Source organism: Ursus maritimus, unplaced genomic scaffold (genome assembly GCF_017311325.1).
Source record: "Ursus maritimus isolate PB19 unplaced genomic scaffold, ASM1731132v1 scaffold_26, whole genome shotgun sequence".
Taxonomy (NCBI): Eukaryota; Metazoa; Chordata; class Mammalia; order Carnivora; family Ursidae; genus Ursus; species Ursus maritimus.
In genome coordinates this window covers 33,559,628-33,577,586 of record NW_024425119.1, presented here as the reverse complement: position 1 = coordinate 33,577,586, position 17,959 = coordinate 33,559,628, and the positions used below count along the sequence as shown (strand labels likewise).

At 38.7% G+C, this 17,959-nt stretch overlaps 1 protein-coding gene across 1 annotated transcript in view; it reads left to right on the top strand.

Annotated features, from left to right (window-relative positions):
- The first annotated feature begins 9,094 nt into the window (after positions 1–9,094).
- The window catches only part of GXYLT1 (glucoside xylosyltransferase 1), a 55,472-nt gene continuing 46,607 nt past the window's right edge, over positions 9,095–17,959 (top strand). The window contains exon 1 of the mRNA XM_040642342.1: positions 9,095–9,315. Within this exon, the coding sequence (XP_040498276.1) occupies positions 9,095–9,315 (221 nt within the window). The remainder of the gene's footprint in view (positions 9,316–17,959) is intronic.

The following is a 17,959-nucleotide window of genomic DNA, read 5'->3' as shown; positions in this document are numbered from 1 at the left end:
AACCTAGAAACCACACAGTACTTCTTAAATTTTTCTAGGGTCTCCTGCTTCTTTTAGCCATTTGCTTAATATATAGCCACTTCTAGGAGACTTCTGAAATATAAATTAAAAACATAACCTGGATACAGAATATCACTTAAAAACACTATGATCACATTTGAAGAAGAGAAAAAACAAAACTGTAGACCCTGACAGTTGTGATATTTGGTGGTTTCTCGTGGTAATGTAATTTTCTGTTTAATTGCAGTACTTTTTCCAGGCACAATGGGACTGTCTTTTTTGTAAGATGCTAGTTGTGAAATACAGTTAATTGCATACAGTAAAAGTCTGTGATTAAAACATTTATATACCTCATTCTTTAGTGTTGTTAAATGAAAAATTAAAGTTTGTTTTTATTATAAGATACTTTCAATGGAACCCCAGCTAACTGGTTATGTTCTTTTAAAACATGAAAAATTTTTGCCATGTTTTATTGTTTTTCACGTTTCAAATGTTTTAAATTTTAGACATAGTAAAAATTACAAGTAATAATTGTAATAGGGAAAATCTTCTAATTTTTAAGTCAAAACTGTGCTTTGGAGGTACTAGGTCTTCTGATGATGATCAAATTCTTTCAGGATGTATTTTAAATGGATTGTGGGAGTGAAAAATCGGACAGAGATGGGATTTTACCTGAATGGAACATAGTCATCTTTTTATACGGGGGGTGGGCAGATAGAATAGCGTGGAAATTTAGAGTGCTAACTGGTGTCTGATGCTTAGAATCCCTGTTACAGAACCTAAGTGAGCTTGAGTAAATTACTCAAGGTCACATCCCATCTATTAAACAGGGATAATGGTAATCAAATCTAGCTGATCAGGTTGTTGGGAGGATTAAATGTCAATCCACATAAAATTCTTAATAATTACGTGGCACGCAACACTGGCTGCTCAGTAAATGAGCCTTTACTATCTTTATAGGTAAAATCCCATTATGAAAATATTCTTTGTAACAAAAATCATTTCCACACCCTCTTTGATGACCAAAAGGGATTGCGTTCTGTAGGTTACACTGAATTTTCTACATCAGATGTTTGCTCTGATCCCAGACCAGCCTACTTCCTGTAATTAAAGAACCTGATGGTATGCACTATGAGACAGGACAAATGAACTGAGCTGGCTGGTTTGAAATTTTGTTTTCCTGTCATTAATCACAATTCACTTGCTTTCATTTCACCCTACCTCAAATATACTTCCAAACCAGGAAACAGGCCCAAATCGCATAAATACACTTAATGTTAAAATATGCAAATAGATTCAGAGCCTGGGCTTAGGGTACATTTGTAGCTCTGTTTCATCAATTTACACTGTGGTTTTAGCAGTGGGTTCTTTTAACTAAATTTCATACAAAAAGAATTTGAATGTTTTTCAGAGTTTATTACCTTATTTTGATACAATTAAGAGCAAAGATATAATTTGAGGCATACCAGAATACATATTCTTAAAACTTTTTGTATTACACAGTAGAAATAGTTAACTTAAAGGTTTTATTTTTGTTAAATGCTTTCCTAAAATTATAGTGCTAGTAGACAAAGTGAAAACATTAAGAAAGGAAGAGACTCTCAGCTTTTCTAAGTTGATAGCACATTTATTACCTTTCTTTTAGACAAATCCTTATTGCCTAAAAAGAATGTAGTTTCTGCATGTTTATGCATTAATGCTAAATGGTCTAGAAGTTTTAGTTTCCACTGAGTCCTTTATTTTACTTATTTTCTTGATCTGCACATTACCGCTTTCTGGAATCTTTTAAAGACCTGATATAGGAACTGGACCATTGATAGGAATTTCTATACTATACTTTGAACATTAATTGAAAACAGAAAAGGGAGTGTATGAGGAAAAGGATAACCATAAAATAATATTTTGACTTATTGGCACTGCCGTCTCCGCCACCCTTCAACCACAGGCACCTTCAGTTGCCTGGAATAATGAACGTAGAAAAATTGAAGTGCAGAAAAGTCAGTGATCAGAATCAAGAGACACTGAAGGTTACCGAATACAGGATGTGACTAATCATTTTGTGAAAGCAGAAGGAAAAGAAAGCTCTCACTGGCTATTGAGGGTGATAGAAAATAAGCCCCCGTAATATCAAAGGCAAGGAGGGATAAGAATGGAGAAAAAAATGAGGGAAGGGATAGGAGAAAAAGCAAAGATAGCAGAAATTGGGAAATGGGGTATGGGAACACAATCTGGGTCATCATAGAGAAGAATCACTAGGAAGGCAGAGATATTATAGTATGTCTGGCTCTGAGAAAGTTTAAAAAACGTGCTATAGTACATCCTCCTAATGACTCAATCATTAAAATTTTAGCTATGGTTGCTAGGGCAGCAATATGTGTAATAACTTCAGAACAATTTTCTTCAAAACCAGTTCCATTTTGAGAAGCTGTCATAGGGAAGTTTTACCTTGAATTATAATGAACGCTACTTTCCTGAATGCAGATCCCTGCTCTCCCAGATAATTTGAATGTTTTTAATGTGGTGTTTGTATTTAGCCAGTGTAGATATTCCTGTCTTTATGGAATGGGTCAGTTCTGGAGCATATGAAATGCCACAGTAAGACTAGGTACTTCTATGGAAAAATCAAGTAAAGCTCTGAAAAGTTTCAGGGCTCTGGGACATGTTTCATGTTCTGAATCATTTTTTAGTGTGTGTGTGTGTGTGTTTTCTGTGTGTTTTCATCAGTAGGAATTGTAGACGTAGCTATTTTACTAATATAACACTTCCAATATTTTCCTGATCTAGGTTGTCTTTATATCAGTACTCAATTCAGTGAACATTTATTGAGTATATTTTGTGTGCTTGGCACTGAGCTAGGGGTTGGAGTCCACATGTTCAAGGGAGAGATCTGTAAATAAGTAATTACAATGCCATCACTGCAACAATAAAAACGTGTAAGATAACGGAAGTAGTAGGTAACAGGGTGCTTGCCACACCCTCCCCCTTTTTTTCTAGGAAACTCAGCTTGGCCTAAGTATCCACTGCCAAGTCCTCACTGAAAATGTTAGGATCTCATCTTAATAGTTGCAGCTGATAATGTTTGGTGTCAGTAGTAATTTTACTAGCTCTCATTTCATGACTTCTGCTTGAATTTTCAAAGTTTAGGACTTTAAGCCATGTGAGATTATAATTTACTAATTTTAAAAAATCAATAATCAGGGGCTCCTGGGTAGCGCAGTCGTTAGGCGGCTGCCTTCGGCTCAGGACGTGATCCTGGCGTTCCGGGATCGAGTCCCACATCGGGCTCCTCTGCTGGGAGCCTGCTTCTTCCTCTCCCACTCCCCCTGCTTGTGTTCCCTCTCTCGCTGGCTGTCTCTCTTTGTCAAAATAAATGAATAAAATCTTTAAAAAAAAAAAAATCAATAATCAGCTGAATGATGTCTGCTATTCCTTTTTGTGAAGATAATGAAGAAACATTATCCAGAATCCAAATGAGAAATTTTATTCAGACCTATTTCAGGAAAAGCTTTAAATCATGTAAGAAAATTTGCCTTTTTCTTACAGACAATGCAGATAATTTATTGATTGCCCTCCATTTCTGAGAGAAATCTCAAATAAAAATTAGGCTTACTTTTAATAATTATGTAGGACTTAATTGCCTGCCATGTCTGTATTCTTTCTTGATCTATATTTTTTCTAGATTCTGATCTTAATGTTTTTCCTTGTGTTCTTATAAAGTTCCTCAAATCTCTTCTGTAAAGCTAAATAGTAATACTATGTAGTAATACTATTTTAGTATTATAAAGTATTAATAGTATTATAAAGTATTATCATACTTTAGTAATACTAACTTTATAAAAATAAGTTAGAAAATTTCTTCATTTCAATGTGTGAGGCTAAGCCCCAATGAGAACTTTTTGGGACAAGGTTCTAGTGAAATGGGTGCCTCCCTAACTAGAATTCCTGAGTGGCAAGTCTTGAGCTGATGTCTAGGTTTAGATCTGCTGGCCTACCTGGAAGTAGGTAGTTTGGATGAAAGCTACCATCTCATCTTTATATTTCCATGAACTCTTTTAAGATAATTCAGAAACTAAGCTGGGTACCAAGAATCATTAATTTAGAGTTTTTTATGTGTATTATTTTCACTATCCTCTTAATTTATAATAATAGCAACAATGAAATGAGCCTGTGTTTACTTTTAGAATCAGCAAAATTGAGGTTGGGATACTGTGAAAACCAGTTTGGGAGAAGACTCCTAAGGGACAAAATGGCAGTGAAAGCATTTTTATAAAAGGGAAAGTAGGCTGAGTTCTCAGAAGAGCAAAATGATCTTGGCCCAAGAGGTAGTTTCTTAATAAAAGAAGATAAAAATGCCAATGTTTCCAGTACAGGATAAGATAAATAAGGAACAGTTTGACTCAGAGGAAAAAATAATTTTTTTAACTTTATTAAAAATACAGAAAAGTAAAAAGAAATCAAACAGAACATGGGGTTGCCTAGTGATGTAATTTCTTTATAGAAAGGAATATGGGTAACAATAAGAATTCTGATTTTATTTTTCAACCAAGGACTGGACTTCTGAAGGTGATGGTATCAGAATTCTTAATTATTTTCAGCCTTCAGCCTCTGGGGACCTGGGTCAGGAAAAAGATCTGTTACTTTTGTAATAATGACCTCAATTGATGGCAGGTTTTAGAGAACTTGTGCATATGTGTTTTAATTCTAATTTTCCTCATAACTAAATTTCCCTACAAATCTAACTTTTACTTTACTGACAGTATTTTATTAAAAAAAAAAAGGATTAAAATCTATTATATTAATGGGAATGGAAGTTTCCTGAAGACTGAATGGGGGATAAGTACAGGGATGGTCCATAGGATATTCCTTATTTACCTCCCTACTCCACCCTCTCCATATTCTCCCTTCCTTGTGGATGGAAATGCCAGCTAAATTCAGGGATCATATAGAAGCTAAGGAGTCCCCATTCATTGGTCTTACACTGCCACTTTTTCAAATCACGTGGCCTATACTGAGTTTTTTTGAGAATGAAGAGAATCGCTTTTCTCTTTCATCCTCCCCTGACTCTACTTTCCCTCACGTTTACTGGTCTGAATGAATACCTAAACTGAAATACTTTTTGTTCAAACTGACAGCATTCTTTTCCAACCTCTTCCTCCAGTCCAACAAGGTTTCTAGGAGGTAGGCTGTGGGAAATGAAGAGATTTCACTAGAAGTCAACCAGAAGAGAGAATGATTTTCACTTTTAGTCTGAGTTTCTGGTTCTTTGTGCTCTTCAACTAATCGGACTTGTACTTCTCTGAGTGTAAATTTTGTTTTAATCCCAAGACCAGTCTAAGAGATTTTCACATAACATAGGTTTTTTCCTTTTTGCTTTTTAATTTGCATCACTCAGTTTAGCATTTATTTGTTCAGAGATAGCATGGTAAAATGGAAAAAATATGTGTTGGATCCTCAAAGATTTCCATTTGAATTATGGATCTTCATTATTAGTGATGGGGTTAACAAACTTCTGAGTTTCAGGTTCCTTGTTTTTTAAAAGAAAATAACATCAACTTCATATATGTGTTACAAGGATTGAGTCAGATTATGAATAGACCTTTATAAAGTGAAATTATATTAAAAAAAAGTTTTGAACTTTACTCTGAACAAAGAATTATCTTTTCCCCCAGAGGATTTCTTCTTCTTTTTTTTTAAAAAAGAAGTCTTAAAAGGTAAATGGGAGTGGGAAGGAAATGCTGAGCAGAACCCTAAATTTGTTATAGAGTGACTTAGAGAAGATTTATGAAAAAATAAAAACATTAACAGAATGTCTGTTATATATTCAAAATGTACTAGGAGCTATAAGAATAATCAAGATTAATCTTTTGAATATAAGATTCTCGAAATTTGGATTATCCTGAATCTGAGAGTTTTCTAGATCATGGAGGAAGTCTCTATCTCTATAATTTAAACAACAAATATTACTACTTTTAAATTTCTTTTTGTCCATCTAGACTAACCTTTTTGACAGAATGACAGGCAGATCAACATTGATTAAAAATTTGTATATAGCCAGCCTGTCATTAGAGGGTGGTCTGGAGATGAAAAAGTAGACTTAGGAGTCCATATGTACACACACAGTAAATGAAAGAAATACCTATTATGATATCAAAAATATTTAAATCATTTTCAAAAATTTAAAATTAATTTTAAGAATATAAAAATGTTCAGGGGCATCTGGCTGGCTCAGTCAGAAGAGCATCTGACTTTTAATCTTGGGGTCATGAGTTTGAGTCCCATGTTGGGTGCAGAAATTATTAAATCTATAAAACTTAGAAAAAAAAACCTACTAAAAAAGAATATAAAAATGTGGGAATCCTGGAAATGATCATAAGGGCATGCACATGGCTCCTTTTACTCCAAGATAACCAGTTAACACTGTGGGTAATACAAAAATCATTTCTAATTTTGGAATGCCTTATATACTTTTTCAACAATTTTCTTTTTAATTACAGGATTAAAAGGAACCTAAAGGGATGTGATATGGTCCAGAACCCTGATGTCAAGTAAATGAATGATTATTCTTCTGGATGTGCTCATCCCATAAATTGTTGCAGAATGAAAACTGCCATTCCAGTATTTTAACAACCTGTGGGGTATTAAATTATTCTTTATTTTTACTACATTTAGTTTCTTTGTTGAAATAGAGAACAATTGTGGTAGGCATCTCTTTAAACATCTTTGATCTAATGAGTACTAGCTCTTACTCCAGTTTCTTGGTACCATATCCTTTTTCTCTCTCAAAATCTATTTTCCATTCTTATAAATGCTTTTGCTGTCCATCTTTGTACCTCGTTAAGTTTATCTTTATTTCTCTAAGAATTGTAAGGTGTAGTAGAAGGATTAATTTAATATTGTCATTTTTACTTGCCTGTCTTCCCTTTGAGGGCAGTACCCTCTAGCCCTTTGTCTGGCATGTAGAAAATAATCAATAAATGTTTATTGAATGAATAAGTGTATGTTTTCATTATACTTACACATCTTGATAGCATGCTAGTTTTCATTTTTTGTCTGGTAAGTCAAGAAATGTAATCCTTATAGAGGAAACTGAGGCTTAAATTTATTTAGTAACTTTCCCATGGTTACAGAGCCAGCGGTTTTTGGTGTAGGGGTTCCAAATGGAGAACTGCTAAATTACAAAGCATTTCCCCACTTTGTTTCTCATGGTCAGACTCTTCAAAGCTCCAAATGCAGGGCGCCTGGGTGGTTCAGTCATTTGGGTGTCTGCCTTCTGCTCAGATCATGATCTAGGGGTCCCAGGATCTAGCCCCGCATCAATCCTTGCTCAGCAAGGAGCCTGCTTCTCCCTCTCCTTCTGCAGCTCCTCCTGCTTGTGCTCTCTCGCCTCTAGCTCTCTCTTAAATAAACGAAATCTCAAAAAAAAAAAAAAAGCTCCAAATGCAATTTGAATAGTTTCACGGCATGATTTTTCTTCGTGAAGATGGTGTGTGTGTTTGTGTGTGTGTTTAAAGCCTTCTTTCCCTCACTTTGTGGCACTGTAACTGCTTTCTGGTTCCAATCTTAATCTTTGTCTCAGCCTCCATAGTGGGGCCAGAACCTGCTCTCTAAAAGGCATATGTGATCATGTTACTTCCTAATTTAAAAGCCCTTCAATGGTCACCATTGTCTGCTAGATTAAGTTCAAACTCCTTGGTATACTAAACAAGGCACTCAAATATCTGTCCCCTTCAACTTCTAGTCTTATCACTTATCATACCCTCCCCTGCGTTCACGTAGCTGGTGGTATCAAACTTCTCACAGTTCCCCCAATACAAGAACCTGTTTCATTGATCCCTCAGCCTGCAATTCCTTCCCTTACCCTACCCAAGACTCTGGTGCCTCTTTTACTAAGAAGTGTCTCTTGACCATGACCTCAGTAGAACTGATCACTTCTTTTTGTGTTTGCCCACACCTTTACAGGCTTATATCCTAATGTCTGTATCATGGTATTGCACGTGTTACAAGTCCCACTTACTTACTTATTGTCCTTCATTTACTTATTTACGCTTATTGATAAGTCCCATTTATTTATGTACTTATTTACTGCCCACCCCATGCCCAACTAGGTGTCTTTATACCCCAAAGTACTCACATAGTTCTTGGCACTTGGTGGTGCTTTATAAATGTTCAATAAATGAATGGAGTGGAAATATGGCTGATGAAGAGGGAGAAGAAATGGAAAGCTAAAGAGAAAGCCCTTTAGGGAGACTATTACTGTTATGGACATGCAAATGATGTGTTGTAGAGAAGGTCAAAAAGATGGAATAGGGAGGACCTCAGCTGAACATGCCCTTAACATGCTCGTTGGGAGGCAAGATATGCATACTCAACAGCATTACGAGGTAATTAAATATCTGGATGAAAATGGCTCGTACAGTATTATAGAAACTTAGAGGCTGGGGAAGTCCCTGCTGAGGAGGATAGAACTGAAAAATGGCTTAATCAAATGCCTTCCAGGTGCAAGGTGTTTTTCGTGAGTTAAGCAACTTAATCTTTGCAACCACCCTATGATGAGGATATTACCTCCGTGTTAGAGATGAAGAAACCTGCTCAGGGAATTTAGGCTGCTCAACGTCACAAACTACCATGTGGAAGAACCATAATTTGAATTGGGTCAGCTGTCTCCAACGCCGCGTTCATTTCGCCACACCCCTCCTCTGCACTGCGGAGCCACTGGAGTTACCTGCCCCGAGTTCCTTTGGCGTTCCCCTCAGACCCCCCGCACGCCGATTCTCTCGCGCTCCCTGCGCCTGCGCCTCCAGCAGCTGCCCGCACTCCGGGGAGGGGCCCACGGCGGCGGAGGCGGTGTCAGGGCCCCGGGCGGGTAGTCGGCTAGCCTGCGAAGGTGGTTGGGCGGGGCGAGGAGAGGAGGGGAGGGAGGGAGGGAGGGGGTGAGGAGGAAGGAGGGGCGGGCTCAAGGCCGCCGCGGAGGAGGAACTTGTTGCGGCCGCGGCTGCGCTGTGCCGCTCCCTACGCTCCAGTTCGCCGGGCGGGCGCGGCACGGTGGTGGCGGCGGCGGCGGCGGCGGCAGCGGCTGACGCGCGGGGCAGGGGCGATGCGGCGCTACCTGCGCGTCGTGGTGCTGTGCCTGGCCTGCGGCTTCTGCTCGCTCCTCTACGCCTTCAGCCAGCTCGCCGTGTCCCTGGAGGAAGGAGCGGGCGGCGGTGGCGGGAAGCCGCAGGCCGCGGCGGCTTCCTGGCTCGCGGGCGGCGGACGCGGCGGCGCGAGAGGGGTGGGCAGCGCGGGCCCCGCAGCGCATCCCGGCCGGTCGGACAGGTACGCGCCGTTCCCTGTCAGGGGGCCGGGGCCGGGGCGAGTGGCGCGGCGGGCGTGGGGGCGCGGGGCTCGCCCTGGCCCGGGCGGCTCGCGGGTCTGTCCCGCGCCTCCCGCCGCCGGGCCCGCGCCTCCCGCTTCTTTGCCGCCGTCTCTGACCCCTTCTCTCATTTCCCTCCTTCCCCTCCGTGCGGGGGTGAGCCTAGTCCGAGAGCACCCCATGCTCTTTGTATTTGTCTTCTGACCCATTCCTTATGCGCTTTTTAAAGCGGATAGAAATTAATTTTCAACTTTTAATTGACAGTTGCTTTTTCTCTCCTTACAGAATTCATTGAAAGTAAAAGGTGCCCCACAAAAGCCTTCTTGCTGTCTGGCTAGTGGGAATTCCCTCTTGTTTCCATGGAGTTCGAGTTGAGATATTTAAACATCAGGCTGGCGCCCTAGTTCAATTCCCCCCCCCCTCTCCTGAATGGGGCGTCTAATTTTTGTGTGTTAACGCTTGAATTTTCAGTTATCAGTCTGTTAGCTAAATCTAGACAGAGCTTTTATGCGTATTTTGAATTTTTCTTTAGGAAGCATCGGTCTGTTGTGAAACTTACAGCAAATTAAGAAAAATGAGCGATACTTAACATGCTCACGTGTTTTGTGGGATGGGATATCTTTCTTTAAAAATCGGCTTTTAAAAAGCAACATAATGACTTACGTGTATTTACACAAATCACTGCCAGAGTTGGAATCTACGTGAGATTTTTTTTTTTTTAAGATTTTATTTATTTAGTCTACAGAGATAGAGACAGCCAGCGAGAGGAATCTACGTGAGATTTTAAAAAGAATGCGGCGCGTTATGAACGCTTAACAAAATCAGAGCGTTTCCACTTGAAAAATCGGCTCCTTTATCTGTGGGCACCTGTCTGGAAACGACTGGGAGTGCTCCCTTAGTAAGAGGCAGTCTGCTTTGGTGTCAGAAACTATGGGGTTGGTAAGAGGAGGGAGGGCAGGTCAGCTGCAGGCTCTTTAACATTCTTCTGAGAGTTGATGGTCGTTTTCAAAATGAAAGGGGCAGGACGTTTGGGCATAGGAGCAGCTTGGGAAAGCTGGACTGTCATGTTTTTACCCCAGGATTTGATTACAGTCGGGCAAATCCCTGACTCTATTCATAAAAGCAGAACTACTTCCAGTCAGGTTTGTCAACTCTTCTAAGTTATCAGCCCTGGGAGAGGCGGTGACTGAAGACCTGAATGAGCTCATGAGTAATGAGGCTCGCGAAAAGCTGTTCATGGTCTTTTATGTGATTGTGAAGCATTTAAAGTTATGGAAAAGAAAATTGTTTTTGTAGTGAGTAGAATTGTAAGGAAGCAACATTTTAAAACGTTGGATGAAATTGGACTATGATTATCATTAGATTTCAATTTGGTAGAGTGACTTTCATTTTTAGTGCTTTGTCTCAGATACTTATACTTTATATTGTGACAGATTTTTGTAAATTGTATTTGTTTGGCTAGCCGATTTGAACAAAATTACTTTATTTGAACTTCAGAATAAGCACCTCAGTATTTTTTTTTAAGATTTTTTTCAAAGTAATCTCTATGTCCAGCATGGGGCTGGAACGCATCACCCCAAAATCAAGAGTCGTGTGTCTACTGACTGAGCCAGCCAGGTGCCCCAGCACTTCATTTTAATAAATGTTTTATAGAGCTATTACTGAAATTTTAAGTTTGATGTGTCCAAGTCAACTAAAAAGCCGTATATTTACAGGTCCTTTGAGCAGCGTTAAGTTCTCATTTTAAATGAGGCATAACTCTAACTTAAAACTAAAAGTGTTTTAGTCTTTTGGTAAAAATGTGGTAAAGTGCATTTCACCACATGTGCTTGTATAACAACTTTGGGCGAAGAAACAGCATGAAAAAATGTGATTGTTATATTTTTACTCTACAATTTGATTAAGGTCAGGAGAATTCTTAACACATCAGGAGTCTTAATTTTAGATACTACTTATAACATTTTTTAAGATTTCTCATAGAAATTTCTCAACTTTTTTGGCTACCGCAGGATATGGAGTAGATACCTATCTTTAACGTCTCTTCCTTTGTATAAATCATTTGACCAGGATCCAGAAGACATCAGTAATTGGACCAGGATTGTATCCTTTGATTCTTTAGGGCTTTTTCTGTAAAGTTTCTGTGATGAGTCTAGTTTACATAGTGTTACATCCGTGAAAAATGGCGTATGAGGCAAGCAACATCTTCCTTTTTTTGGTAGGACTTGATTTTCGTTGCATTCTTACCTTTTTTGAAGCAGCCTTACCTGAAAAACTTTATTATTTCTCTCATTCATTTAAAATATGGAATCTAGGTTATACCCAGTATGTTTTATTGGTCAAATCTTATAGAAATTGTTTGTTGCATGGAATTCCATGACAATAAATTACTTGGAAAGGTCCTTCCAAGTTCTCAAAGTAAAATTTCTAAAATGATAGGAACAGTTTTTCAGTGAAATCTATTAATTGGTGTATCCTGTTTGAATCCATTATATTTTGATAATTAGAAAATGTGCAGGTCATAGAGTAGACAAACCTGTTCTCTTCCTGTCTCTGCTGTGAAACCTTGACCACCTCTACTTCAGTTTTCTTACCTATAAAATGTAGGTAATACTTAACCTTAGTCAGTTTGTAAATAGAATCCTTAGTTGTCAGTGATTAAATCCGATACAACTGATTTAAGCAAAACATATTTATAGGTTTATATGCATTGCTGGCAGGAATAAAATTGAAAGGAAGATTCCCCTGGCAGCTCCAGGGACTGTAAGGACTAGGACTCTCTTATTCTCTTCCACTGTAGACAGGCTTTGTTCATGGGCTCTTTGCAGTGTTTGTTCTTTAATCTCAAATAAAAATTTCTAGGAAAAGGTTCTCATTGGACTTGTTTGCATCACATGTCCACCCATGAACTAGTCAGTGTTGTCAAGAACGGTGACCTCTGATTCTCTGGCTCTGTGTCACTTGCACATCCTTGTGGTAGACAGGATAACATGATTGGTGTTGGAGATGAGTGGTGTCTTAAAGAGGGGAATGCTGGCTAGGCAATGGTCCTTCCACATAGAGAAACTCTCTTAAGCTGTTCGACATGGACAGACTGTTAAGTTATTCAGTATAAATATAGGACTTCTGTAGAAGGAGTTAGACTGTTTTGTGACTTTACTCAGAATGATTAAATTCTAACATTTCACTGATGAATCTTGATGGTGATTATCAGGATTTCGTCCTATTATAGCTGTATGGTGGTGTGAAGTGGGGAATCAAGAAATTACTAAGCATTTCAGTGATAACCATTTCTGGACCCATCATGCTGTTTGTGTGTCAAGTCACCTCACTGGTGAGGCCATTGAATTCTCATTTCTCCTGGACCTTGTGAACACTAGTAGGATGTACTGAACATCTTTAGGGCTTTGGAGACAGACTTCAGCTTTACCATATGTTTGGCTGTGTGAACCTTGAATACATTTCCTCATAAGTTAGATTAGCGGTAGGAGTATGATATGGGGTTATGTGTGAGAACTGAAATGAAGTATTTTGAATGGATGACTGAAAATGGTGTCTAGCACAGTAACACTGTAGTTAATGTGGTGGTGGTTTCAATCATTTATATAAAAAATTAAGATTTACTTATTTAGGATACCTGGGTGGCTCAGTCAGTTAAGCATCGCCTTTGGCTCAGGTCATGATCCCAGGGTCCTCGCTTAGCAGGCAGTCTGGGGAGTCTGATGAAGGATTCTCTTCCTCCCTCTGTCCCTCCCCCGGCTTGTGCTCTCTTTCTCTCTCTCAAATAAATTTTTAAAAAATCTTAAAAAATGATTTGTTTATTTATTTGAGCGAGAGAAAAAGAGAGTGAGTGTGCAAGTGGGGGAAGGGGCAGAGAGAATATCCAAGCAGACTCCCTGCTGAGTGCAGCTCCAGGGACGCAGGGCTCCATCTCACTGAGATCAGGACGCATGCTGAATCCGAGTCTGGTGCTTAACCAGCTGAGCCACCCGGGGTCCCCTCAGTCATTTAAATTTGAATTAAAAAAAATTTTTTTCCCTCAATTTCTGACCTCTGGGAAAAATCCTGTCCTTAGGCCCCAGTTCAAACCTGCTTAAACCAGGTGCCTGTTAGTGGGGTCTGGGAATCTATATTTTAGATATGTGCCCCAGGTTATTGTTATAGAACCACAGATTGAGAATCACTAATGTAGCTGAGAAAGGTTTCACCACTATTTTCACACTGCTGTTTTTAGTGGAGAAATTTCTTTCGCTCTTCCCTGAAGTCATTTTTGAAGAGAGAAGAATAGTGAAACAAATTACTTACTAAAGCTACCTTCATTTCTGCTTTGTTCATGCAGAGCCATCTTACGTAAAACCAATACCCTACACTTGTATTTTAGTTCATTGAGGATCATACTTCACATGGTTGTAGAGTGCTTAGCACAAATCTGACTAGTAATTACTTAATTAAAATTATTTTGTTCTATGTTGTTGGAGGGGAAACTGATTAGGCTAATAAAAAAGGCATGTGTACTTTTGATTTAGACATCCTCTTTTAACACATTAAAGTTATTATCTGTGCCATACCTGCTGAAAATACTTGCCCCCCTCATGTTAACTTACCTGTGTGTTTACCATATGAAGTTTAAAATGTTTATGTATTCAGATTGGCAGTTTTTTCCTTTGCCATTTTTATCTTTGTCATGCATAGGAAAACTTTCTACCAGAGGGTTTTTCCCCCCCTACTTTTTTTTTTAACATTTAAATCTTTAATACAGGTGTTTTTTTTTTTTTTCTTTTTCCTGGAGGAGGGAGTTGGGTACTATGTGATGCTTAGTTTTGAAATAGATAAACAATTGTTCATTGCCTTTTGTATATAAGCAGTCCTTTTTGCCCTAAGTATTCATTAAATTAGAGATTTAAGAAAAAGAAGTGAAAACCTGACAGAGCTAGAAATTAAGTTGTCTGGAGACAATTTTTAGTTGAAAATAAGTGACCCAGGTACTGATCTTCAAATAATGCTGATTTGTCAGTATCATGGAAATGGTCTTCCTTTAATGTGGTTGAGAGCGTCTCTGTTTTTCTTGCCGCAGTCACCGTGTAGGTATCTGTGCCTTGAGGTTGCACTGGTGGCTCGCAGCACTTCATTCAGACTTCCACATTCTTTTGCTGGATATGCCTAAACTTATCCCTGACTGTAAGTTGTGTATGGTTTTCACTAAAGCCTCATGACTATGGTAGATGTTTTGAACTGACAAGTACATTTTCCAGGCTAATTTAAAAGTACAAAATACCTTCTGTTACCAGATTTAAGTAAACTTCAACTTTAAGAACTGTTATTTTCAAGAGTTTATATAGTTAAATGCTCTGCTTAATCCTGAGCATGTGAAATATCTCAATTCTTCAAGTACTGGAATTTTTGGGAATTTTTTGATAATTTTTTTAACTTTTAAAATAAATATAAATTCACAGGAAGTTTCAGAGATACCCTTGTATCACTCACCATTTCCTCCAATAGTAGGATTTTATATGAGCAAAGTACAATACTACTACAATTAGAATATATATAGCAATTTAGTACAGTATTATAACCCCAGAAATTGACATTTTTCCGAGGACTGTATTCAGATATCACCAGTTTTACATGCGTTCGTATGTGTATGTGTAGTTTCATGCAGTTTTATTACATATGTAAATTCATGCAACCACCCCCACAAACACAGCTGTTATCACCACAACATCCCTTGTGCTACCCCTTGATCACTTTGTAGACAAGCCACCTAGAACTAGAAGCATTATGCCATATGAAATTTGAGGATGAGTCATAGTAAAGTTTTATTTCAATTTATTCCACAGTGAAGAAGATTTGCATTTATGGACTTCATTGATTTTGGGTGTCACTGTTTACTGAAGAGACCCACTAAGCTCAACTTCGAGTTTTGCCCCATTAAATTATTTGATAGAATTACCTCTTTGAATGTAGTACTATATTTCTGATATTCCATTTTCAGTAGTTTTTTTTTTTTTTTTCGTTTTAAAGATTTTATTTATTTGAGAGAGAGAGGGAGCACAGGGTGGGGTAGGAGGAGGGAGGGGCAGGGGGAGAGGGAGAAGCAGACTCCCAGCTGAGTAGGGAGGCTGAGCAGGGAGCCTGATGCGGGGCTCCATCCCAGGACTTGGCTGTCATGGCCTGAACCGAAGGCAGACGCTTAACCAACTGAGCCACACCGTAGCCCCTCCAACAGTTTTAATGAATAAAAACAAAAGCAACTTGGATAATGCCCAGAACTTGGATAACTACCTTTACTTTCCCAATATTTTTTAACTTTATTTTTTTCTGGCCTGAAAGTACAGTTGCTATCTGTCTCCAGATTAGTTGTTTTTTTTCTAATCTTTGCTTGTAATAACAGTTACTGGTACGTAATCAGTTTCCACTCTCAATCTTCAAAACCATTTTTTAAATAAGAGAATGTAAGTTTGGGAAATAAACATTAAATTATGCTACCTCTTGCCAGCAGCACATCAGTATTTTATGATTTTTTTTAATAGTGGTATGTGTACTCACTAGTGCACATGTTTTATATTTCCATTAAAGAAAGACATAAAGAAAAACATCCCTTCTAAAAAAAAACTTGTGTTTTGACATTGAGCTATGGTTATGAAACTTACCTAAAACTTTTTTTTTCCCCTGCAGTTTCGTCTGCATTAATAACTTTATAGTTTCTAGCATTCCACTTGTAGGTATATATGCAAGAGAATTGAAAACATATATTTGGAGAAAAATTATAAATGAATGTTCATAGCAGCATTATTTATAATAGCCAAAAGGTGGAAAACAACCCACATGCCTATCAACTGATGAATGACTAAACAAAATGTGGTATATCCATCCATTATTTGGGCATAAAGAGAAATGAAGTGTACTGGTAAGGAATGAAGTGTACCGAAGTATACTAGAGTAGATGAACCTTGAAAATATATTCCAGGGTTCAGCCTGAAGGGAGTCAGACTCAAGAGACCACATATTGTATGATTTCACTTATGTGAAGTATTTGTAACAGGCAAATCTAGAGACAGAAGATAGATTTGTGGGGCACCTGGGTGACTCAGTTGGTTAAACGACTGCCTTCAGATCAGGTCATGATCCCAGAGTCCCAGGATCCAGTCCCACATCCCGCTCCCTGCTCAGCGGGGAGTCTGCTTCTCCCTCTGACTCTCTCTCCTGTTTGTGCTTTCTCTCCCTCTCAAATAAATAAAATCTTAAAAAAAAAAAAAGATGTTCTCTCACCAAAAAAAAAAAAAAAAAAAAGAAGAAGATAGGATCGCCTGGGAAGCGCAGTCGTTAAGCGTCTGCCTTTGGCTCAGGGTGTGATCCCGTCGTTTCGGGATTGAGTCCCACATCGGGCTCCTCTGCTGGGAGCCTGCTTCTTCCTCTCCCACTCCCCTGCTGTGTTCCCTCTCTCGCTGGCTGTCTCTCTGTCACATTAATAAATAAAATCTTTAAAAAAAAAAACAAAAAAGAAGATAGATTTGTGTTTGCCTAGGTGTGGGAGATTGAAGAGTGCAAGTTGAGGCAGAAAACTGTATTACTATATAATTTCAATGGATAATTTTTATGGAAGAATTTAATTAGGGAGTCATTTTCTTGAGGCTTCATTTTCCATTTCCATTTTCTACTGCTGTAAGGTTTGATAGCAGGAGATGGAATAACCAGATTAGTTATGCCCTTCTTGGAACAAAGGTGCACTGTAGGTGTTGAGTATAAATAAATTGTGGATTTGTTGAAAGAAAGCTGTGATAACCTCTGTATCTAAAAGATGGAGATCTCTGTATGAGCAGATTTGTTGTGATGCTTAATTGAATGTGAAAGCTCTTGAATCTGAAAAGGACTCTGTGTTAGCTGTTACCACCACCACTGAGCCTATCTCTCGTATGGAAATGCAAGACTTAAAAAATACATAACCATGCCTGGTAGGGGATAAAGACTTCCGATTGAGTCCTGGATTTTACTGGTCTGCATACATTTTTTTTTCTCTGCTTTATCAACCATTTAAATTAAGATATACTGGGCTTGGGGGCGCCTAGGGTGGCTCAGTTCGTTAAGCGACTGCCTTCGGCTTGGGGTGTGATCCCAGGGTTCTGGAATTAAGCCCCTGCTCGGCAGGGAGCCTGCTTCTCCCTCTCCCTCTGCCTGCCTCTCCCCCTGCTTGTGCTCTCTCTGTCAGATAAATAAATAAAATCTTAAGAAAAAAAAAAAAAGATATACTGGGCTTGAAAATGGTGTCCAGGGGCGCCTGGGTGGCTGGCACAGCGGTTAAGCATCTGCCTTCGGCTCAGGGCGTGATCCTGGTGTTATGGGATCGAGCCCCACATCAGGCTCCTCCACTATGAGCCTGCTTCTTCCTCTCCCACTCCCCCTGCTTGTGTTCCCTCTCTCGCTGGCTGTCTCTATCTCTGTCGAATAAATAAATAAAATCTCAAAAAAAAAAAAAAAAAAGAAAATGGTGTCCATGTGAAGGTACACCAAATTATAATACAACTTTTTCTATTGATTTTAAAATTCTGACTTTGCAGGTTTTTAAGATTTCTTTCTTTCTTTTTTTTTTTTTTTTTAATTTATTCGACAGAG